The sequence below is a fragment of the Arachis hypogaea genome, chromosome 12 (genome assembly GCF_003086295.3).
Source record: "Arachis hypogaea cultivar Tifrunner chromosome 12, arahy.Tifrunner.gnm2.J5K5, whole genome shotgun sequence".
Taxonomy (NCBI): Eukaryota; Viridiplantae; Streptophyta; class Magnoliopsida; order Fabales; family Fabaceae; genus Arachis; species Arachis hypogaea.
The window spans coordinates 87,560,200-87,586,018 of NC_092047.1; the positions used below are offsets into that span (position 1 = coordinate 87,560,200).

Here is a 25,819-nt window from a genome sequence, read left to right on the forward strand (position 1 = left end):
AACGCCCAGAAGGGGGCAGCCAAGGCGTCCAACGCCCAATAGGGGGCAGCCCAGGCGTCCAACGCCTAGAAGGGGGCAGCCCAGGTGTTGAACGCTAGTTCAAGGGAGGCCAGACACGTGTAAGTACTGAGAACACCTCTCCTAAGCAAGCTGGTATCCCTTCTATAGGTACCATAGACACTCACCCTGCACCACTCATGGCCCTTGAGTACAAGGCCAAGTTACCATACCCTCAAAGACTCTAGAAAGCAGAAAAGGATAGGCAATTTGTCAATTTCTTAGAAGCTTTTAAGAAGCTGGAGATTAAAATCCCCTTTGCAGAGGCTCTTGAACAAATGTCTTCATATGCTAAGTTTGTGAAGGAAATACTGAATAACAAAAGGGATTGGAGGGAAGTAGAGACAATGGTTCTTACTAAGGAGCGTAGTGTAGTCATTTAGAGGAACCTTCCTCAGAAACTGCAGAGACCCCCTAACACTCTTCCCAGAGACACAGAGTTGAATCCAAGAGAAGAGTGTTTGGCCCTCATTAGTACCAAGGAGGTTGAGCCTAAGATGGTACACACTGTTGAGGAACTAAATGAAGAAGATACTCAAGAAGAGGCTGGAAGCACATTATTGCACGCCACTCTTATGGGAAGAAAGCCTGAAGTACCACACTCTCAGAAGACCCAAAAGGAGACCAAGGACAAGCACTACTCACAATCCTTGGAAGGCTCTAAGAAGCTGCGAATTAATATTGCTTTTGCTGAGATTTTGGAGCAATGGTCTCTATCTACTGGAAGAAACCTCTCTGATGCTAAGAGAGGCGAATTGGTGATGAGGTTACAGAAGGATTACATGATTATCAAGGTCTTTAAACCTCCACTACCCCTTGACAAAAGAGGTACTTCTATGCAGAGTACAATACTGAAGCCTCCTCAGTTGGTGAAAACTCATACAGTTTCCCTAGACATCAAACTTAAGTTTGGTGTTGGGCAGTCACCACCTACCAAGGAGAAAGGTCCCAAGAGGAAGATGCATAGGGGATAGAGAAACAATACAACCCCTACCCTAACAAGCAAGGAAAATCAAGCTGATCACACTAAAAGAAAGCTTGTTAGGAGGAATTCAAATCTGAGGGACTCATCTCCTCCTCTTCTCCCATGGAGTCAATTTCATGCATCAAGTTTTTGGTGTTCAACGCCTAAGAAGAGAAGCATTGCTGGCGTTGAATGCCAAACAGGGAGCAGAGGTTGGGCGTTCAACACCCAAAAGGAGGCAGTGACCTGGCGTTGAACGCCAGAGAGGAGGACTTCATGGGCATTCAATGTCCTGAATGGGGCAAGAAGATGGCGTTGAACGCCAGCCATGGAGCAAGGGCTAGGCGTTCAACGCCCATAATGGGGCAGGGAATTCGAATTCCCTAGCCTCTCAGGACCAGTGGGTCCCACAGAATCTCCACCTACCCCACCTACCTCAGCCTCTATCTCTCCTTCTTTCTTCTTCTTCTACTCTATTCTTCCCTTTTTGTTCTTATTTGCTCGAGGACGAACAAAGTTCTTAAGTTTGGTGTTGCAAAAGCTTTGGCTTTACTTTTTGACTTCTACCATCCCTATGTATGGCACCAAAGACTGGTGAAACCTCAAGGAAGAGGAAGAGAAAGGCACTTGCCTCCACTTCCCTCACCTCATATGTCACTTATGCAATTCAGCTGGAATTGTCATAGAAGGAGACATCCCATTGAGGAGGACAAGCCCATCACAAAAAGAAGGATGGAGCATGTTAGAAAGCCTACACATGTACCTCAATAAGAGTAAGTGGAGCCACCTCAATAAGAGATTCGTGAGATGCCTCAAGGGATGTACTTTCCTCCCCAAAACTATTGGGATCAACTTAATACATAGGGGAGCTAAGTTCAAATGTGGAGCAACTGAGGGTGGAGCATTGATAAACCCCAATTTTGTGGTTTATCTTGTGCTTATTTTGGGAGATTTTATCACCTTTTCTCGCATTTATTCAATGAAATAGCATGATTTTGTAATTATCCCTTAATTTGTGCTTAAGTGTAAAAATATGCTTTTTAGGCCCTTAAATTGGTAATTTTAATTCACTTTAATTCTATTCGATACCTTGATGTGTTTGTTAAGTGATTTCAGGTTCATAAGGCAAGTATTGGATGGAAGAAGTGAAGAGAAGAGCATGCAAAGTGGAAAAATCATGAAGAAATGAGCTTTTGGAGAATTGAGGGCCACACGCACGCGTCATGCACACGTACGCGTGAGTAGAGGTTTTTGCCAGCGACGCGCACGCGTCACCCACGTGTACGCGTGACGCTTGGCACATGACCCACTTAAAGTAAAATCGCTAGGGGCGATTTCTGAGCTGCCCAGGCCCAAATCCAACTCGTTTCTGAGGGTATTTGATGCAGAATTGAAGATTGAGCAAGGGGGGAGCACTTAGTTAGTCAACATGAGCCTTTAGTTAGTTTTCTAAAGAGAAAAGCTCCCTCTTCTCTCTAGAATTAGGTTAGGATTAGGTTAATTTCTGTTAGATCTAGATTCAATTACTTGATTTCATCTTGTTTCCTTTATGATTTCTTGTTCTTATACCTTCATTCTCTTAGTTGTGATGTTAATTTCCCTTTTATGCCTTTTCTATGTTAATGAACTCTTGTTGGATTTGGATCTCTTTTAATGCAATTTAATATTTGATGTTCTTTTATTGTTGATTTGAGCATTGATCTTAATTTCTTGCAATTGGTAGTTGTTAGATTTTATTCTTCCTTGCAATTTATTGTGCTTTCCTCTTACGCCTTCCAAGTGTTCGACAAAATGCTTGGAAGGATGTTAGAGTAGATTTTGAGCATTCTTGGCTTGGAAAGAGAAATTGGGTGATCTAGAGTTGTTAGTTAATATTATTTCCATTAACTCTAATCTCTTGCTAATTTAATTAGTGAGTTGATTAGAATGTTGGATTGAAATTAACTAGTCTTGTTTGACTTTCTCTCATGGAAGATAACTTACACCTTCTTCCAACTTTAGAGATGACGAAATAGGATAAATTCTTGTTAATTATTGTTATTAGTGACTAGGATGGAAAGCCTATGATCTTAATCCTTGCCTTGAATGTCTCCCTTTATTAATTGTTTTCTTTAGTTTCCACTTTACTTTTCTTGTCATTTATATTCCTTGCCCTTTTTTATCAATCAAACCCCTTGTTCTTCATAGCCAATAATTGACCACTTCATTGCAATTCCTTGTGAGACGACCCGAAGTTTAAATACTTCGGTTAATTTTCATTGGGGTTTGTACATGTGACAACCAAAATTTTTTATGTGAGAATTATTTGTTGGTTTAGAGCTATGCTTACAACGAAGTTCTTATTTCTATAAGAGAAATTCTAGACCGACACTCAATTTTCTCACTCAGCAAAATGGCGCTGTTGCCGGGGAGTTGCAATGGTGTTATATTATTGGCTATTGTGAATATTGTGAATATGTTTGCTTTTTGCTTATTTGTTAGTTTTTGTTAGCTTTAGGACTTTGTTGCTTCTTCTTGTTAGCTTTTGTTTTTTTTATTTGCTATTATGAATTCTCACCCCTTTGGCTATGAGTTTGGCTCAAATTATATTGTAGGGAATGAAAGCTACAATGATAACATGCATCAAGGATGGAACAATGAAAGGTGGAGGGAGCCTCAAAGGATTGATCACCCTTCTTGGCAACAACCTCCTTCGGTCTCTTATAGGTATAATTCCACTCCTAATGCATATCAATCTAATGGATGCAGTGACCCTCATTGTGGTTGTCAACGACCACCACCACATGCCTATGAACCACCCCTTCAACATGATTTTGAACCACCTTACTCACAAGCCCCATACTACCAAACACCTCTATATGACCCTAATCTTCATCCACCATACCAACCACCTTATGAGCCATATGATCCATACATAGAACCACAACAATTCTGAAACAACTACTCTCAAGAACCACTTCCATATACACCATCTCCATGCCCTTACCCATATGAACCACCTTCCAACTACAACGCCTTTCCCTCAAACAATGAACCTTCTCTTCCACCACTGCCCCCTGATGAAGCCCTCATGCTAGAACTAAGAAACCTTGACTCTCATATCCAAAGGCAACAAGAGGGAATGGAAAAGGAGTTTAAGGAGCTAGAAGTCAAGATGGCTATCATGGCGGAAGCCATTAGCAACATATACTCATCCTGCCTAAGCTTATGCGAACAGAGCACTCCCATTGTTGAATGTGGAGAAGCAATCAAGGAGCATAGTGAGGAAGTGAGTTTGGAGCTTCAAGGTGAAGAAGAGGAGTTGAAGCAAGGAGTGCAACAAGAGGAGAGGGTAAAGATGATTGAAAAGGGAGGAGTGGTTGAAAACCTAGGAGATGTTAGAGGTCCATGGGAATGTAGCATTAGAGAGCCCTCTTCCAAGAAGCTTGATATTGATGTTGAGGAGGGTGTACAACTTCCAAGGCATATCATGGTTGAAGATTTTAAAGAGGTTGATCAAGAGATGGATTCAATCATTGATGAATTCTTATCTACAATTAAATCCTCTCTCATTGGGCTTGAAATTGAGGTCAAAGAAGAAGATGCACAACCTCTCATTCCCTTGGTGAGCACTAAAGAAGAGATTGAATTGGAAGAAAGCCACCAAGAGGAAGAGGTTGAAGTTGAAGAAAGTTGTAAAGAGGTGGAGATAGTCAAGGAAGAGCACAAGGGAGTGGAGATTGCAAGATCTTTGGGACCACCCCTTCCTAAGTCACCATCCTACACAACATTCAAGTGGATAAAATTCTTATCCCTAAGCTTTACCTTCTTACTTGAATATGATTTTCTTGAAAATGATGGTCAACTTAGAGCTCTTTGTGGAGTTAAGAGTAAGAGAGAGTTATGTAGTGGTTGGAAACATCACTTTAAGTTCATGATGGTTGCATGCTCAAAGTTGAATAGCAATGGTTGGTGTAGAACCAAATTGCAAGGGTCTAGGAGAGTGTTTGGATGCTTAATTGAGAATTCACAAGCTTTGTCACCCAAATTTAACTATGGTAGTCAACGAGAAGATGGGTGCAAGAACAAGGTTTGGGACCCCGGAATCCATTTCAACAATCAAAACTCTTGGGGCCTTGTCATCTACCTAAGCTTACTTGAAGGCCTTGTGCGCCTAATTTGGGATCCCGGTGGACGTTGGAGATGCAAACATTAGTAGGGATTCAAGGATGAATTCAAGCATAAACCACCATAGCAAGGACCCCCACCAAATGTCCAACTTAAGGACTTAAACTAAAAGTGCTAGGTGGGAGACACCCCACCATGGTAAAATCTTTCCTTTTTCTCTTTTGTAAATATTGGTAAAATTAGCTTGATTTCATGTTTTTATTGATTTGTTGAGTTTAGTTGGTAGTTTAGTATGTTGAATAAGGTTTTATGGTATTTTGGTAGTTGTTTGGAGGTTTGGAAAGCTTGGTTTGGTGCAAAAACATGAAAAATTTTGAAAATAACAGAGCACCAATCCACGTGTACGCGTGACCCAAGCGTTTTCAACCATCCACGTGCACGCGTCATGCACACGTACGTGTGGATTGCATATTTTCACCCCCAAGCCTTTTTTCCGAGAGTTGTGCGAACAGCGCGCGAACACTGTGCGAAACGCACAGGTCAAATCACGCGTACGCGTACCTCACACGTACATGTCGCTCTCTAAATAACCCATTGATGCACGTGCATGATTTACGTGTACGCGTCGCACCCATTTCACCACTCCACGTGCACGCGTCAATGACGCGTACGCGTGGGTTGCCCTTCTTTCACACACTTCTTTTTGAATCTTCTTTCCATTTCTTTCCTTCTTCTTTCTTCTTCCCTTCTCCTATGCCTCATCCAATGCTTCCAAACACCATTTATAACCATTTTTTAGTTAGTTAATTGGTAGTTTAGTTAGTTTAGTTTTCGTTTCATCTTCTCTTTTTCATTATACGTGTTGGATTATTAATCTTGTTTACTATATATTGCTGCTTATTATTAACTTGATGTTATTTTAGCATAATTGCCTCCATTATTCATTGTTGGATTCTCTATTGAGGTTATAGTTGGTTACTTGGTTTTGAGTTTTTCATGTTTGACATCTTTTCATACCAAGTACATATGACTTTGCCTTTAAGTTTTTAAACCCTTTTTGAATCGCATGATTTGGCCACTAGGTGATTTGAATTTTTCTTCGATTAGGCAACTTCTCGATGGATGATGTGCATTTATCTTAATGCATGGTGCTTCTTGATTCTATACATCCATATGTTTTGGCTTGAATGCTTTCATGCTTCTTTATTGATTGTTTGGTTGTTTTGACCTACAAGTTTAGAGCATCTCAAGCACACTAGAATGAGTGAAGTGCATCTTCCTCTTTTGTATAATTGTGACATAGCTCTCTATGTTAGTGTGTGTTTTCTAAACCGCGCACAACTTAGAATGCACATTCACTTTTATTCATGTCGCACATTGGGTCACTGGTGCACGAAATTGTGATGTCCAGGCTCGAACAATCCCTGGTAATGGCTCCAAAGCTTGGTGCTTTGATCTTAATTCATAATTGTCACAACTTCGATACAACTAACCAGCAAGTGCACTGGGTCGTCCAAGTAATACCTTACGTGAGTAAGGGTCGAATCCCACGGAGATTGTTGGTATGAAGCAAGCTATGGTCACCTTGTAAATCTCAGTCAGGCAGATATAAAGTGATAATGGTGTTTTCGAATATATAATAAAATAGAGATAGAGATACTTATGTAAATCATTGGTAAGAATTTCAGATAAGCGAATGGAGATGCTTTTCGTTCCTCTGAACCTCTGCTTCCCTGCTATCCTCATCCAATCAGTCTTACTCCTTTCCATGGCTGGCTTTATGTGATACATCACCACTGTCAACGGCTACTTTCGGTCATCTCACGGGAAAATGATCCAATGCCCTGTCACGGCACGGCTAATCGTCTGGAGGCATCACCCTTGCCAATGGCTTCATCTTATCCTCTCAGTGAATAATATGCTCACGCACCCTGTCACGGCACGGCTATTCATCTGTCGGTTCTCGATCATGCTGGAATAGGATTTACTATCCTTTTGCGTTTGTCACTAACGCCCTGCAATCGCGAGTTCGGAGCTCGTCACAGTCATTCAATCATTGAATCCTACTCGGAATACCACAGACAAGGTTTAGACCTTCCGGATTCTCTTGAATGCCGCCATCATTCTAGCTTACGCCACGAAGATTCTGGTTAGGAGATCTAAGAGATACTCATTCTAGCTTAATTCATGTAGAACAGAAGTGTTTGTCAGGCACGCGTTCATAAGGGAGAAGGATGATGAGCGTCACACATAATCATCACATTCATCACGTTCTTGGGTGCGAATGGATATCTTAGAAGAGAAATAAGAAGAATTGAATAGAAAACAGTAGTACTTTGCATTAATCTTTGAGGAACAGCAGAGCTCCACACCTTAATCTATGGAGTGTAGAAACTCTACCGTTGAAAATACATAAGTGAAGGTCCAGGCATGGCCGAGATGGCCAGCCCCCTAAACGAGATCACAGGATCAAAATACGATCCAGGATGCCTAATACAATAGTAAGAGGTCCTATTTATAATAAACTAGCTACTAGGGTTTACATGAGTAAGTAATTGATGTACAAATCCACTTCCGGGGCCCACTTGGTGTGTGCTTGGGCTTGGGCTTGAGTGTTACACGTGCAGAGGCCATTTGTGGAGTTGAACGCCAGTTTCTGTGCCAGTTTGGGCGTTCAACTCTGGTTTTGGATCCTTTTCTGGCGCTGGACGCCAGATTTGGGCAGAAGGCTGGCGTTGAACGCCAGTTTACGTCGTCTATTCTTGGCCAAAGTATGGACTATTATATATTGCTGGAAATCCCTGGATGTCTACTTTCCAACGCAATTGGAAGCGCGCCATTTCGAGTTCTGTAGCTCCATAAAATCCACTTTGAGTGCAGGGAGGTCAGAATCCAACAGCATCAGCAGTCCTTCTTCAACCTCTGAATCTGATTTTTGCTCAAGTCCCTCAATTTCAACCAGAAAATACCTGAAATTACAGAAAAACACACAAACTCATAGTAAAGTCCAGAAATGTGAATTTAACATAAAAACTAATGAAAACATCCCTAAAAGTAACTAGATCCTACTAAAAACATACTAAAAACAATGCCAAAAAGCGTATAAATTATCCGCTCATCACAACACCAAACTTAAATTGTTGCTTGTCCCCAAGCAACTGAAAATCAAATAGGATAAAAAGAAGAGAATATACTATAAATTCCAAACTATCAATGAAACATAGCTTCAATCAAATGAGCGGGACTTATAGCTTTTTGCCTCTTGAATAGTTTTGGCATCTCACTTTATCCATTGAGGTTCAGAATGATTGGCATCTATAGGAACTCAGAGTTCAGATAGTGTTATTGATTCTCCTAGTTCAGTATGATGATTCTTGAACACAGCTATTTTATGAGTCTTGGCCGTGGCCCTAAGCACTTTGTTTTCCAGTATTACTACCGGATACATAAATGCCACAGACACATAACTGGGTGAACCTTTTCAGATTGTGACTCAGCTTTGCTAAAGTCCCCAATTAGAGGTGTCCAGGGTTCTTAAGAACACTCTTTTTTTTTTTACTTTGGACCTTGACTTTAACCGCTCAGTCTCAAGTTTTCACTTGACACCTTCACGCCACAAGCACATGGTTAAGGACAGCTTGGTTTAGCCGCTTAGACCAGGATTTTATTCCTTTAGGCCCTCCTATCCACTGATGCTCAAAGCCTTGGGATCCTTTTTATTTGCCCTTGCCTTTTGGTTTTAAGGGTTATTGGCTTTTTTTGCTTGCTTTTTCTTTTTCTTTCTATTTTTTTTCTATTTTTTTTTCGCTTTTTTTTTTCTGCAAGCTTTGTTCTTTGCTGCTTTTTCTTGCTTCAAGAATCATTTTTATGATTTTTCAGATTATCAAATAACATGTCTCCTAGTCATCATTCTTTCAAGAGCCAACATATTTAACATTCTTAAACAACAACTTCAAAAGACATATGCACTGTTCAAGCATACATTCAGAAAACAAGAAGCATTGTCACCACATCAATATAATTAAACTAAGTTCAAGGATAAATTCGAAACTCATGTACTTCTTGTTCTTTTGAATTAAAACATTTTTCTTTTAAGAGAGGTGATGGATTCATAGGACATTCATATCTTTAAGACAAAGTTACTAACTACTAATGATCATGTAATGAAGACACAAACATGGATAAGCACATAACATATAAAACGAAAAAAAACAGAGAAAGTAAGAGCAAGGAATGAGTCCACCTTAGTGATGTCCTTGAGCTCTTGATGTTCCACCCTTAGTTGCTTCCAATAATTGTGTGGAAGAAAATGTATCCCCTGAGGTATCTCAGGGATCTCTTGATTTGCAGTCAAATGTTCTACCACTGAGCTATAGACCCTTGATGGAAGCTTTTGTCTTCCCTTTCCTCTTTCTAGAGGCTTCTCTGGCCTTAGTTGCCATCAATGGTTATGGAAAAAAACAAAAAAGCTATGCTTTTTACCACACCAAACTTAGAATGTTGCTCGCCCTCGAGCAAAAGAAGAAAGAATAGAAGAATAAGAAGAAGATATGGAGGAGATGGATGGGAGTGTGTATTCGGCCATATGGGTGGGATTGGGTGGGAGAGAGAGATGTTAAATTTTTGAAGGTAGTGGGTGTATGGATGTGAGTGGTAAAGGGTTAATAGGGAAGAGTGTTTATTGGGAATAGAGGATGATTGAGAAGAGAGAAGAGAGTGAGTGGAGGTAGGTGGGGGTCCTCTGGGGTCCACAGATCCTGAGGTGATCCTGTGAGGTCCACAGATCTTGAGATGTCAAGGCATTTACATCCCTGCACCAATTTAGGCATGCAAAATGCCCTTGCACACAACTCTGGGCGTTCAGCGCCAGGTTGGTGCCCATTTTGGGCGTTCAACGCCCCTTTGCTGCCATTTCTGGCGTTGAACGCCAGAACCATGCTTGTTCTGGGCGTTCAGCGCCAGGATGCTCCCATTCTGGGCGTTCAGCGCCAGAACTATGCTCTGTTCTGGCGTTTGAACGCCAGACAGATGCTCCTCCAGGGTGTGATTTTTCTTCTGCTGTTTTTGATTCCGTTTTTGATTTTTTTTTTTTTTTATTTTGTGACTCCACATGATCATGAACCTAAGAAAACATGAAAAACAATAAGAATTAGATAAACATTGGGTTGCCTCCCAACAAGCGCTTCTTTAATGTCAATAGCTTGACAGAGGGCTCTCATGGAGCCTCACAGATGTGCAGAGCTTTGTTGAGACTCTCCAACACCAAACTTAGAGTTTGGATATGGGAGTTCAACACCAAACTTAGAGTTTGGTTGTGGCCTCCCAACACCAAACTTAGAGTTTGACTGTGGGGGCTCTGGTTGACTCTGCCTTGAGAGAAGCTTTTTCTGCTTCCTCTCCATGGTTGCAGAGGGAGATCCTTGAGTTTTGAATACAAGGGAGTTCTCATTCCATTGAAGGACTATTTCACCTCTGTCAACATCAATCACAGCTCTTGCTGTGGCCAGGAAAGGTCTTCCTAGGATGATGGATTCATCCTCTTCCTTTCCAGTATCCAGGACTATGAAATCAGTAGGTATGTAAAGGCCCTCAACCTTTACTAATACATCTTCTACTTGTCCATAAGCCTGTCTTCTTGAGCTGTCTGCCATCTCTAGTGAGATTTTAGCAGCTTGCACCCCATAGATTTCCAGTTTCTCTATTACAGAGAGGGGCATGAGGTTTATTCCTGAACCAAGGTCACACAGAGCCTTAAAGATCATGGTGCCTATGGTACAGGGTATTATGAACTTTCCAGGATCCTGTCTCTTCTGAGGCAATGTCAGTTGATCCAGATCACTTAGTTCATTGATGAACAAGGGAGGTTCAACTTCCCAAGCATCAATGCCAAATAATTTGGCATTCAGCTTCATGATTGCACCAAGAAACTTGGCAGTTTGCTCTTCAGTGACATCCTCATTCTCTTCAGAAGAGGAATACTCATCAGAGCTCATGAAGGGCATAAGGAGGTTCAATGGGATCTCTATAGTCTCTAGATGAGCCTCAAAGTCCTTTGGTTCCCCAGAGGGAAGCTCCTTATTGATCACTGGACGTCCCTGGAGGTCTTCCTCCTTGGGATTCACGTCCTCTCCTCTCCTCACAGGTTCGGCCATGGCACTTATGTCAATGGCCTTGCACTCTCCTTTTGGGTTCTCTTCTGTATTGCTTGGGAGAGTACTAGGAGGGATTTCAGTGATCCTTTTACTCAGCTGGCCCACTTGTGCTTCCAGATTTCTAATGGAAGACCTTGTTTCATTCATGAAACTTACAGTGGCCTTAGATAGATCAGAGACTAGATTTTCTAAATTAGAAGCGTTTTGTTCAGAGTTCTCTGTCTGTTGCTGAGTTGATGATGGAAAAGGTTTGCTATTGCTAAACCTGTTTCTTCCACCATTGTTAAAGCCTTGTTGAGGCTTTTGATCCTTCCATGAGAAATTTGGATGATTTCTCCATGTTGAGTTATAGGTGTTTCCATAAGGTTCACCTAAGTAATTTACCTCTGCTATTGCAGGGTTCTCAGGATCATAGGCTTCTTCTTCAGAAGATGCCTCTTGAGTACTGTTGGATGCAGCTTGCATTCCATGCAGACTCTGAGAAATCATATTGACTTGCTGAGTCAATATTTTGTTCTGAGCCAATATGGCATTCAGAGTATCAACTTCAAGAACTCCCTTCTTCATAGGCGTCCCATTACTCACAGGATTCCTTTCAGAAGTGTACATGAACTGGTTATTAGCAACCATGTCAATGAGTTCTTGAGCTTCTGCAGGCGTTTTCTTTAGGTGAATGGATCCACCTGCAGAAGTGTCCAATGACATCTTAGATAACTCAGACAGACCATCATAGAATATATCTAGGATGGTCCATTCTGAAAGCATGTCAGAAGGACACTTTTTGGTCAACTGTTTGTATCTTTCCCAAGCTTCATAGAGAGATTCACCTTCTTTCTGTCTGAAGGTTTGAACATCAGCTCTAAGCTTGCTCAGCTTTTGAGGAGGAAAGTACTTGGCTAAGAAAGCCGTGACCAGCTTATCCCAAGAGTTCAGGCTGTCTTTAGGTTGAGAATCCAACCATAATCTAGCTCTGTCTCTTACAGCAAAAGGGAAAAGCATGAGCCTGTAGACTTCAGGATCTACTCCATTAGTCTTAACAGTATCACATATCTGCAAGAATTCAGTTAAGAACTGAAAAGGATCTTCAGATGAAAGTCCATGAAACTTGCAGTTCTGCTGCATCAGAGAAACTAATTGAGGTTTCAGCTCAAAGTTGTTTGCTCCAATGGCAGGAATGGAGATGCTTCTTCCATGTAAATTGGAATTAGGTGCAGTGAAGTCACCAAGCATTCTCCTTTCATTATTATTATTTTCGCCTGCCATCTCCTCTGCCTGTTCGAAAATTTCTAAAAGGTTATCTCTGGATTGTTGTATTTTAGCTTCTCTTAATTTTCTCTTCAGAGTCCTTTCAGGTTCTGGATCTGCTTCCACAAGAATGTTCTTATCCTTGCTCCTGCTCATATGACAAGGAAGAATGGCCAGAAAAATGATAATAATAATAGAGATCCTTTATACCACAGTATAGGGATCCCTTTGTAAGTAGAAGAAGAGGGGGAGATAAAGGATGTGATGTAAAGGAACACAACTGTGAGGATTGGAATGTGAGATGAGATGTTAGGACATGAATGAATAAATAGAATGAGATGGGGGAGGAATAATTTTCGAAAATTATTTTGAAAAAGAGTTAGTGATTTTTGAAAATTGGTTTTTGAAAATTAGTTAGTATTTTTCGAAAATTTTTGAATTCAAAAATAAAAAATAAAAATAATTAGTTAATTAAAAAGAAATTTTTGAAAAAGAGGGAGATATTTTCGAAAAATGAGAGAGAGAAAGAGAGAGTTAGTTAGGTGGTTTTGAAAAAGTTAAGAAACAAACAAAAAGTTAGTTAGTTAGTTGAAACAAATTTTTGAAAAGATAAGAAGTTAGGAAGTTAGAAAAGATATTTTTGAAAAGATATTTTTTTTTTGAAAAAGATAAGATAAGAAGATATTTTTGAAAAGATATGATTTGAAATTAGTTTTGAAAAAGATTTGATTTTTAAAATCACAATTAATGACTTGATTCATAAGAAATCACAAGATATGATTCTAGAACTTAAAGTTTGAATCTTTCTTAACAAGCAAGTAACAAACTTCAAATTTTTGAATCAAAACATTAATTGATTAGTTATTTTCGAAAATTTGGTATAAAAATAAGAAAAATATTTTTGAAAAATATTTTTGGAATTTTCGAAAATAACTAAGAATTTTGAAAAAGATTTGATTTTTGAAAAAGATTTTGAAAAAGATAAGATTTTCAAATTGAAAATTTGATTTGACTCATGAGAAACAATTTGATTTTAAAAATTTTTGAAAAAGTCAATCCAAATTTTCGAATTTGATGAGAGAAAAAGGGAAAGATATTTTTTTTTATTTTTGAATTTTTATGAAAAACATGAAAAATATGCAATGCATGAAATTTTTAGATCAAAACATGTGATGCATGCAAGAATGCTATGAATGTCAAGATGAACACCAAGAACACTTTGAATGTCATGATGAACATTAAGAACATATTTTTGAAAAATTTTTAATGCAAAGAAAACATGCAAGACACCAAACTTAGAATTCTTTAATGCTTAGACACTAAGAATTCAAGAATGCATATGAAAAACATGAAAAGACACAAAACAAAAAATCATCAAGATCAAACAAGAAGACTTACCAAGAACAACTTGAAGATCATGAAGAACACTATGAATGCATGATATTTTCGAAAAAATGCAAGATGCATATGCAAGTGACACCAAACTTATAATATGACTCAAGACTCAAACAAGAAACAGAAAATATTTTTTATTTTTATGATTTTCTAATTTTTTTGGATTTTTATTTATATTTTTCGAAAATTATATGAAAAAATAAAAAAATAAGGATTCCAAAATTTTTAATATGAATTCCAGAAATCTTGCCATGTTAGTCTAAAGCTTCAGTCCAGGAATTAGACATGGCTCACTAGTCAGCCAAGCTTTCAATGAAAGCTCCAGTCCAAAACACTAGACATGGCCTATGGCCAGCCAAGCTTCAGCAGGTGATCGTGGATCAACAGCGGATAGATCAGGAACAGTAGCAGGTGGATTAGCTCCAACTAGCTTGCTCTTGATAACCAATTGCAAGCCTCAGTCCAAACGAATTTAGACATGGCTTTACAGCCAGCCAGGATGCAACATATAATTACATGGGCTGGAGTGATTAGTTGAATACCAATCCCAAAGTAGTTTGGGTATGGCTTTACAGCCAGATATGATTCAACATATTTCATGAAACACTAGAATTCATTCTTAAAAATTTTGAAGCCATAGAATAATTTATTTTTGAAAACATTTTTATTTTTTTCGAAAATAGATGAGAAAATTTTAGAAATATTTTTGAAAAATTTTTGAAAAGAAAATAAAAAGAAAATTACCTAATCTGAGCAACAAGATGAACCGTCAGTTGTCCAAACTCAAACAATCCCCGGCAACGGCGCCAAAAACTTGGTGCACGAAATTGTGATGTCCAGGCTCGAACAATCCCTGGTAATGGCTCCAAAGCTTGGTGCTTTGATCTTAATTCATAATTGTCACAACTTCGATACAACTAACCAGCAAGTGCACTGGGTCGTCCAAGTAATACCTTACGTGAGTAAGGGTCGAATCCCACGGAGATTGTTGGTATGAAGCAAGCTATGGTCGCCTTGTAAATCTCAGTTAGGCAGATATAAAGTGATAATGGTGTTTTCGAATATATAATAAAATAGAGATAGAGATACTTATGTAAATCATTGGTAGGAATTTCAGATAAGCGAATGGAGATGCTTTTCGTTCCTCTGAACCTCTGCTTCCCTGCTATCCTCATCCAATCAGTCTTACTCCTTTCCATGGCTGGCTTTATGTGATACATCACCACTGTCAACGGCTACTTTCGGTCATCTCACGGGAAAATAATCCAATACCCTGTCACGGCACGGCTAATCGTCTGGAGGCATCACCCTTGCCAATGGCTTCATCTTATCCTCTCAGTGAATAATATGCTCACGCACCCTGTCACGGCACGGCTATTCATCTGTCGGTTCTCGATCATGCTGGAATAGGATTTACTATCCTTTTGCGTCTGTCACTAACGCCCTGCAATCGCGAGTTCGGAGCTCGTCACAGTCATTCAATCATTGAATCCTACTCGGAATACCACAGACAAGGTTTAGACCTTCCGGATTCTCTTGAATGCCGCCATCATTCTAGCTTACGCCACGAAGATTCTGGTTAGGAGATCTAAGAGATACTCATTCTAGCTTAATTCATGTAGAACAGAAGTGTTTGTCAGGCACGCGTTCATAAGGGAGAAGGATGATGAGCGTCACACATAATCATCACCTTCATCACGTTCTTGGGTGCGAATGGATATCTTAGAAGAGAAATAAGAAGAATTGAATAGAAAACAGTAGTACTTTGCATTAATCTTTGAGGAACAGCAGAGCTCCACACCTTAATCTATGGAGTGTAGAAACTCTATCGTTGAAAATACATAAGTGAAGGTCCAGGCATGGCCGAGATGGCCAGCCCCCTAAACGAGATCACAGGATCAAAATACGATCCAGGATGCCTAATACAATAGTAAGAGGTCCTATTTATAATAAACTAGCTACTAGGGTTTACATGAGTAAGTAATTGATGTACAAATCCACTTCCGGGGCCCACTTGGTGTGTGCTTGGGCTTGGGCTTGAGTGTTACACGTGCAGAGGCCATTTGTGGAGTTGAACGCCAGTTTCTGTGCCAGTTTGGGCATTCAACTCTGGTTTTGGATCCTTTTCTGGCGCTGGACGCCAGATTTGGGCAGAAGGCTGGCGTTGAACGCCAGTTTACGTCGTCTATTCTTGGCCAAAGTATGGACTATTATATATTGCTGGAAAGCCCTGGATGTCTACTTTCCAACGCAATTGGAAGCGCGCCATTTCGAGTTCTGTAGCTCCAGAAAATCCACTTTGAGTGCAGGGAGGTCAGAATCCAACAGCATCAGCAGTCCTTCTTCAACCTCTAAATCTGATTTTTGCTCAAGTCCCTCAATTTCAGCCAGAAAATACCTGAAATTACAGAAAAACACACAAACTCATAGTAAAGTTCAGAAATATGAATTTAACATAAAAACTAATGAAAACATCCCTAAAAGTAACTAGATCCTACTAAAAACATACTAAAAACAATGCCAAAAAGCGTATAAATTATCCGCTCATCAGTCACCCACCTCATTCTACTGAATTACCTCATTCCAACAATGTACGCTTCCTTACTTTTGTATTTTCTCATCTTACGATGTTATATTTTTTATGAATGATGCACTACAGGCAAAAATAGAAGCGGGAGGAAGAACACGCAGCAACCGGTTGATCCGCCAGCTGAGGGTGGCAATTCGGAGAGTCGCCGTACCCCCTTATTCATCTTTGAGTGCACCGAGGACGGTGCAAACTTTTAAGTGTGGGGAGGTCGTCCGACCAGTCGGCGCCTTTGGGTGGCAAGTTCTAATCCCAACACTTTTGCATCTCATTTTAGGTCTTTTTAGGATTTTAGTTGCATTTTCTTGTTTTGCATCTATATATAATAAGCTTAGTCAAATTAATGATATTTTTTTCAAGGATTTTATCTATAGGCACCCCAATTGATTGAAAAAAAAAATTTTTAGAACTTGCTTGAATTACACGTTGTGAAACATGTTTTGAGCTAAGAACACAAGCATGTGAGACTTGAGCCTAATTGTGTGGTTACATCATATAACCACTTATTTTCATTCTTGTGTGCATTATTCTCTTCCTATGATTGTAAGCCTTGATTTGTTTGATTCTTTATGTCCATTATTTTGTGTATACATGCACTTATATGATTGAGGCCATTGTTTCAAATAGCTCACTTACCCAAATAGCCTACCTTTTATCTTCTATTATTAGCCAATTTTGAGCCTATGCTTAACGCATTTGTTCTTAATTTTAGCACATTACAAGCCTGAAGTGAAAAACAATAAATGTCCCTTGTTTGGATCTTTGATCAGCTTAGGCTAGTGAGAGTGTTTATCATTTGATTTTGGGAGAGTTAGGAACATTGGGTAGAGATAAAAGTGTATTTTGTGATTTTGTTGAAAATCATGGGAATTGAGTACATACTCATGCATTGAATGTTAAACCATATGCATTGATACTCTTGTATATATTTTTGTTTGAAAAAAAATGATGAGAAAAACAAAAAGAAAAAATAATAATAATAATAATAATAATAATAATAATAATAATAATAATAATAATAATAATAATAGAAAAAAAAAAAGAAAAAGAATTGCAATAAAAAGGGGACAAAAATGTCCCAAATTGAAGTTCAATAATAATCAATGCATATGTGTGGTGATCAAAAGAGAATGCATGAGTGTGTGAAAAAGTGAAGAATGGGTAGTTAGGTTTGTTTAGAATTGTATAGGTTGTCATAGGTTAGGTGGGAAGTTTAAGTTAATCAAAGATTCAAATTTCAAGCTCCCTTGACCATATGCATCCTACCTTAACCCTATCTCCATTACAACCTATGGAAAAGTCCTCATGATATTTGTATGCATGCATGAAATAATTGTTGATTGTTAGATAAAAAATAAATTTTGGAAGGTATGATTAGGGGAGAACTGAGTGAATCAACCCCATACACTTGAGGTCTGCTTTGTTAATTTCAATTCGTGGGGTGCGCTTAGTCCTTCGTCCAAATGGTTAAGGATTGGAATGAGTATTTACTCTTTTTTATTAAATTAATAATTAAAAATGGTTAAATAATAATTTAATCAAATATGTTATATTATCTATTATTATTAACTATTAATTTTTCATCTAAAAAAAAAATAAAACATTAAAGTAGTTCAACTCAAAGATTTACTTCGCCATGTTAAATATTTGTCTACTAAATTCTTTAACTCAAAAAGATATAAATATATAATATGATGAAGAGATTTCTATAGCCTAGCATACAAGAACAGAAAAAAAATGAATACGATGCAAAGAAAGAAGAGAATTGAAATGTTTACTCATTGAATGAATGATTTGACTTAGAATCGTCTTAGCTAATTACATCAATAGGAACTCATCTTTATATAGACTTGAGACACAATAACAAACTCAATTAATATCCTACCAAACCAAGTTGGGTTGGTCTAGTGGTTAGCTCACTAGTCCGCTTAAGCAAGTGTCGGGGGTTCGAATCCCGCCTTGTGCATGCAGCAACCCATTGGCCAGCGGCAAACCCTTAAATGGAGCTCAGTACCGTGGCGGATTAGTCCTTGGCCTGCCGGGTTGGGGGATACCGTGGGAAACCAAAAAAAAAAAATTAATATCCTACCAACCTACTTAACAAATTCAGCATCTTGTATTTTAGGTTATTACTTTACCCTTTGACTCTTTCATTTCGACTCTTATTACACCCTCTCAAACTCATAGTAACTTTGGAAGTTACTTTAAATTTGTGTCTAAAACGTTCAAAAGCATCTTGAAAAAAAAATTTTGTAAATATATTAGCTATTTGATCACTAGCCCCAATATGCACAATCATAAATTATTTTTAATTCACTCTTTCACAGACAAAGTGAAGATCATGTTCAAAATTTTTAATCTTGCTATGCAGTATAAGATTGGCAGCAAGTATGCAGGCACTAATATTATCAAAGTAAATAATTGGAGCAGAGTAGCTGGCGGGATATTTAATTCTGTCAACATATTATGTACATAAATAATTTTAGAATCAGCAACACTTAATCTTTTATATTTTGCTTCGGTGCTTGATCTGCTGACTGAGAATTGTTTCTTATTTGACCATGTAATTAGATTTGAACCTAAATAAATACAATTACCTCATGTAGAGAGCCTATCATTCAGATCAGATCCCTAATTTGAGTCTAAAAAAAGCAAACAATCTCCAATCAGTACAAGGATGAAAAATCTTATCGAACCAGTTAGGTATTCTAAGATTCTTTTAACACATTTTCAGTGTATAACTAATGGAGCTTGCATATATTGACACACTTTATTTATAGCATATGAAATTTTTGGTCTAGTTAGTATAGCATAATGTAATGAGCCAACCACTAACCTATAAAGGAAAGGGTTATCAAACACCTCAACCTCCTAATCTAGATAGTTTAATAGTAGATACCATTGGTGTTGTAAACTCCTATTATCTGAATGTTACGCTTTCGGCTGCGCTATTCTGATAGCGAGAATATTACGACGACCTCCATATATTTAATATTAAGATATAAGTCTTTAACTCGAAACCATATCGCTGTTTTTTTTTTTTTTTTTTTGAAAAACCGAAAATACTTTTAATTTCAATCAAACATACATATAAAATCCATTTCAAATACATACAAAACTTCTTATACAAGTAGCTTACAAATATACATATATACATATTATTACAACTCCTATCCCTCTTACAAATATAATAATAAAGACGAGGAAAAACTATAACTGTACATACAATAACATAGAATACAATCCGATGCTCGAAAGAAACTCCTTAAACTCTTTGTCCGTCCTGATTCTTCATTGCGGTATCAATTTTGGCAGCTAATTCTAATTATCCCTGTAGTATTTTAGGTGTTTATCTCAGTTCTAATGATCAACATAGAATGTCTCAATTTGCTGACTTAACATCAGTTATTCAGCAGTTCCATGGTAAGGTTGTTTTAATGGGTGATTTCAATGCCATTTCTAATCAATTAGAGAAAGAAGGTGGGGAGTAAAATCTTCCGCTTTTATTGAGGCTTTCAATAATTTTATTGATGATAATTTCCTGATTAATATTGGTATAATTGGAAGACCATTCACTTGGTCGAATAGATGGAGTGGTGATGAGTTAATATAGGAGAGACTGGATCGATTTCTGCTAGGAGTTAATTGGTAGCAACTATATGCCAATGCATTGGTTTTTAGATTCTTAGAATCAGGGTCAGATCATTCTCCTCTTCTCTTAGACTTTAACCCGAGAACTGAGGGATCTAAGTGGCGATTCAAATTTCAAAAAAGATGGTGTTCCAATGATAAAATAAGGTAAATTGTTAGAAAAATTTGGCACGAACATATTAATGGTTTAGCCATGTATATCTTAGCTAAAAAAATAAAGCGATGTTGGCATAAGATTGTCAAATGGCAGCAAGAAAACAAATCGAATTCGAAGGTGGAGATTAATTCATTATAGTTTGAATTAGGGGAACTCCGTTTAACATGAATTCATAGTGGTGAAATCATTTCAGAACTAAAGGGCAAGCTTGAGAAAGCATTGCAAAATGAAGAATCTTATTGGAAAGATAAATCTAAAATCAAATGGCTCAAATATGGTGATCAGAACACAGCTTTTTTCCATCAGAAATTCAAAAATTGATCTAAAGGAATAATTTAGCAACGAAATGACAGTAATGGTGAAATGGCTACTTCTAATACTGGAGTTACTTCTGTGGCTAAATCATATTTCAAAGACATATTTTTTCTGGTTGTCATGAAAACCCTGAATCTTTGTTTATTGATTTTGAACCTACGGTTACAATTCACATGAACCGTAGGTTTCAAAGACCAGTGACTATAGAAGAAATGAAACATGCTACATTTAGTATTCAACCCAAAGTGCTCCAGAAGATGATAGAATACAATAATAGAGATGTTTAACTCGTTAAAGAATATTGACCAAAATTCTCAATTGCTTGCCATTATTTGCTAGCAATGCTAGAAAGTTCACAACCAGTTAGTCTTTGAAGGTTCTACTTCAATATAAATTGCTCAGTAAAATTTAAAGGAAACCATTTTAACTCAGCGTCTCCATAAAAAAAACTTTTAGTTTTATTCAATTCGATTTATTATTCTTTCTTCTTCTAGACCTTTTTTAGTTTTTGACCATGCACGGTTGGATGAATATTTTTAGTGTATTATTTTAAAAGATTCTCATTTTTTATTATGTTATTCACCTTTAAACATCTTTGTAATTCATTTTTTAATAATTAGTAAAATATAATATATTACCTTTAAAAAAAATACCAAAATATGAATGAAGGGAGGAGCATGTGATGAGCTGAAGCAACGTGTGTCATTTACGTGATTAATTAGTTATATACCCGTATATAGAATTAAGGATAACACTAAAAAGATAATATCTAAATTATTTTTTATAATATAATATTTTTAATTTTATATATATAATATTTATAGTTATATATTTATTATTCTAAAATTAGTTGATAGTTTCGTTTAGCCTGGAAACTTCTAGACATTTCTAAAATGGAGACCAATCGGTTTCGGTCGACCCGACCCAACAAGTTAGCCCGTATTGTCCAAATCAGTTTGGTGGCATGGCAGAACCTTTTACAGTTTGCTTTCTTTGAAACAGTAATAACTTGATACCACTTTTCTTCACCCATTTATCTTCCAACTCTTGTTCTTTTCTTCAGCTCCACAACAATAATATAATACATGCTGTAGCTTCTGCCCTGCGGCAAAACCCATTCCCCGATTCGGTGTTTTCTTTGGAATCCCAATCACCCATTTTACCGTTTACTCACATGCTTCAACAGGTTCATTTCTCATTTATTTATTTGTTTATAATTTTTTATATTGTTCTTGTTATCATGGTACAATTGTAAAGTTCACATTGGGAATTTGATTTTTTTTAGTTATTTTTTAACGTTTGGTCCTTAATTCCGGGCGGACATTAAAAATCAAAAATGAAAAACATGCTGCTTGTTGATGCTAAATGATATGGATTCAAACTTATCTAATAGATGTTGGTTCAAATTCAATTTTCGTAGAATGAATGGTGTACTTTGGTATCAGTGACTCAAGGCATAATTATCAATTAGGTGAATTGGAAAGTGGATACTAATGCCACCTCTATAAAATTCCAGACTTGTAGGAATTGTTCTTGGAACATGCATGAATAGTTACTAGTTTAATTTTGTATATATTTGTGTCTGACATGTATAATTGAGCTAAGTAGAACCTATATTTGGGTTTGAATGGTTTCTTAAACCTATAGAGTAGATGGTGGCATAAATCAAGAGTCACATAATCACTTGCCTAATATGTATTCAAAGTTGATTGTGTGCTCTTTTGAATTTCTGATATGGTTGTTGGTTTGTACATAATTTTAAAGTAAATGATATATTAGTTTGGTCTGTCAATGTGGGTTAGGGTAAGTGCCAGGGAAGGGGGAATATAATGAATTCACATTTCCTTTTTTTTAAAGAAACTCTATTTATTTTTGGAAAGGAAGCCTGCTGTTTTTGAACACTTAAAATTTGAGCCTTCTAGATGTTCAGATTGTTTCATTTCTTTCTGTTTTGAAACCTCATGGTTGCATTAGTGTTATCTTTTTCATTCTGGTAGTAAGATCATGAACTTCTAAGTTATTCTCCAATTGTCCCGGATTGATTAATTGCTGCATATTGATATCAAAATTTTGAAACACAGTCAACATAGATATGGATGCCTACAGAATGCTGTTGTTAAAACATGGTAGTTGGTATTCAAATTTCACTTTATCAAATGTGGTTTTAACTAGCCATCTGTTGGCTATAGCATTTGTTGTTTGATGTTTTTAAGTTAAATAGATTATTTGGCAGTAACTATCTTACACCAGTTTGAGATTTTTATTCCAGAAGAAATTGATAAATAATAACAATTATGCTGATATAACCAACTAACACTATTAACTCTACTACTAATTTCAAAATGATATGAAATGTATATATCCATGATCAACAATTCAAAACTTCAAAATCTAGTGAATGGTTTTTCTGGAGAATTCAGGTAGCCACTAGCATATAAATTTTATGGAGAGATTATTGTAAATTGTTAATTTGCATATCCCTATTAATCTCATTCTTGATGTTTTCTGATGAATATACTTTTAATTCAGGCAATGTAAACATGAGTGTTTGCTTTCCTTTTAGTCAGTCTTCAATAAGTGCTGTTGTCGTGAAGGGTCGTACTCACCTGTTGATGAGCAGTAACATCTGTGGTCTTTGGTCCCAAGGAAAATCCAGTTTATATTCTTCCAGTTTGTGCCCTTCGCAGTCGCAGAAAAATCATGTTGGTCTTTCTTGTTGCGCAAGATCTTCTATGGGCCAAACAATAAGAGGTTACCTTGGATCATGCTGCTCCAAGCAAAGGGGCAACCTTCAAATTTGTAGTTCTATAGCACCTCGGAAGAGGCATCATGAAATTTCATTGGCATGCCAAAGTTTGAATATGAGGCTTTTGGTACCTAACCAAAAGAAGCTTCCCAAAGTTAAGTGTAATGTGGGACCTGTATCTTGGCCACGTGGATGTGCATCAGTTGGCTTGATACTTGGATTACTTGTATGCAATTTAAGCTCTGAACCTGTATATGCTGACACAGATCCTGAAAATGGAAAGAGAAATGACCAAAACGTGTGCAAATCAAATGTAGCGATATCGCATGGGAAGAAAGTCTACACTGACTATTCTGTGATTGGTGAGCTGCGCATTCTGCCAATACTCTATTTTCATACACATTTACACACTTTCTTTCAGTGTTTCACATTAATATTTTGAACTACACATATATAAGGACCTAGGAGTTTTTGTTTAATTCCACTGCATTGCTACTGAAACTTACCATGCTGAGCAGGAATACCTGGGGATGGAAGATGTTTATTTCGCTCAGTTGCTCATGGGGCTTGCTTGAGGTCTGGAAAACCTCCTCCTAGTGAAAGCCATCAGAGACAATTGGCAGATGAATTACGCTCCAAAGTATGTTTAAGTATCACTACACTTCATCCCATTAAGTTTATTAGTTTAGATCCCTCCTAGTTCCACAAAAATAAAAAGGAAAAACACAAAACAGAAGAAAATTGGACAAAATATATGTTGATACGGTTCTAATTGGCTGCTTAATTTATATTGACTAATGTTACTTTCTTCATTTAAAATTATTCTTATGGTAACTTGCAAATTAAGCTGTTTATAGTCATATATGGTGACTTCATCTCTACTATGTGTAGTCGTTGATATTTTTTTTTATTTTTGTCTATTCTATTTTCTCAGGTTGCTGATGAGTTTATCAAAAGAAGGGAAGAGACAGAATGGTGAGTCTTCATCTTGGAATGTTTTCGGGAATCTGGTACTGCATCACAAAAATATCATTGTCTTGAAATCATAGATTCTTGTTTCAATCTCTATATTTTTTTGTCATGTTGTATACAAAACTTCTGTACGCAAGTAGCAAAACAGAGAAACGGAGAAACCAGAGAATGATCTTCCCCCTGTAAACATTCCTATAAGACTAACCCCTCAAGCACTAATGCATTTTATTTGAATAAATTTAAGAGCATAATTGCCTTTTTTTTTTTCCACCTCATAAGATCTCTCTTAGTGATTTTGGCTATGAACTATCTTAAATACAAAAGCTAATAAAAAACAAGCTAATCCAGCAAACATGAGTTGGAGACCTTCTCAAGAATTGTTTCACTGAATTTGTCATTTTCAGTTGGAAGTCGATTTTTGTCATTGTCATTTTCACTTCTTTTAGAAATTAAGTTACAATTATTGTAATATGATTTATCCAATAAAATCTGTCACATATCATGAGTGTCAGCTTCCTCTTATCGAATAAAAGTGATAGAATTAACAACTGGTCTATAGATCTTAAATAAAATACAATAAAGCTGCAAAGATAGCTCTATCTCCATTCCTCTGTTCATTTACAATGAATTGTCTTTTGCTAATAAAGATGTTTGTCTAATGATATGATCAGGTTTATTGAAGGTGATTTTGATACTTATATTTCACAAATAAGGAAGCCTCATGTTTGGGGAGGTGAGCCTGAATTGTTCATTGCTTCACATGTATTGAAGTAAGTCCCTCTCTTCCTTTTGGCCAGTTAAATTCACCATCCTTATGCATTTTATGCACTATACACTTGGTTTTTGATCTCACAGGAGTCTTGTTATGCAGGATGCCAATCACAGTGTACATGTATGATAGGGATGCTGGTGGCTTGATATCAATTGCTGAGTATGGCCAGGAATATGGCAAGGAGAATCCAATTAGAGTTCTTTACCATGGATTTGGTCATTATGATGCACTGGAGATCCCTAGAAGGAAGGGTCCTAAACCAAGGCTGTAAGATTTTATATGAGATGTAAAAGATATTAAACCCAATATTCATTTCCTTTAGTAACATTATAATGACGGATAAATGGTATAGACGGCACCAGTGAAATGCAATATGCACCTTATGCTGAATGCACATAGCGGTTTATGTTCTTAAGCTTTTGTGTTGATTTGGGAAAAATAAATAGGTCAAATGAGTCTGTTAGAAATATAATTATTATGTGTCTTCTCCTATTAGCTTAAATTTTTAGGAGAAGTGATTTCAAAATATGGTATTAAAGTTTTTATGACTGAAAAATCTAAAGTCCGATCCTTGTTATATGAAAAAAATATTAGCATAAGGTAAATAAAAAGAGAAAAATAAGCTTATGCAAAAAATTCAAACAAGTCCAAGAGTTTCTTGTTTGAGAGGATATGTTGGAGATATAGCCAGTTATGTAT

The 25,819-nt window shown here is 37.2% G+C and overlaps 1 protein-coding gene and 1 non-coding gene across 2 annotated transcripts; both read left to right on the top strand.

Moving 5' to 3' along the window:
* The first annotated feature begins 12,039 nt into the window (after positions 1 to 12,039).
* On the top strand, positions 12,040 to 12,147 carry LOC112731653 (small nucleolar RNA R71). The gene has a single exon (XR_003167422.1). It is a non-coding gene; the product is annotated as a small nucleolar RNA R71 (small nucleolar RNA).
* A 9,378-nt stretch (positions 12,148 to 21,525) lies between these two features.
* LOC112727649 (OVARIAN TUMOR DOMAIN-containing deubiquitinating enzyme 4) lies at positions 21,526 to 25,535 on the top strand. Its single transcript, XM_025777506.3, has 6 exons — positions 21,526 to 21,816; positions 23,160 to 23,738; positions 23,895 to 24,016; positions 24,311 to 24,351; positions 25,020 to 25,118; positions 25,220 to 25,535. Exons 2-6 carry the CDS (start codon positions 23,171 to 23,173, stop codon positions 25,389 to 25,391), a joined length of 1,002 nt encoding a protein of 333 aa, XP_025633291.1. The 5' UTR covers positions 21,526 to 21,816; positions 23,160 to 23,170; the 3' UTR covers positions 25,392 to 25,535.
* Positions 25,536 to 25,819: the final 284 nt, after the last annotated feature.

Coding starts and splice junctions, on each gene's coding strand:
- LOC112727649 (XM_025777506.3), top strand. CDS start 23,171: ATGAGTGTTTGCTTTCCTTTTAGTCAGTCTTCAATAAGTGCTGTTGTC. Junction 24,017..24,310: donor CAGATGAATTACGCTCCAAA/GTATGTTTAAGT, acceptor CTATTTTCTCAG/GTTGCTGATGAGTTTATCAA. Junction 24,352..25,019: donor AGAAGGGAAGAGACAGAATG/GTGAGTCTTCAT, acceptor TGATATGATCAG/GTTTATTGAAGGTGATTTTG.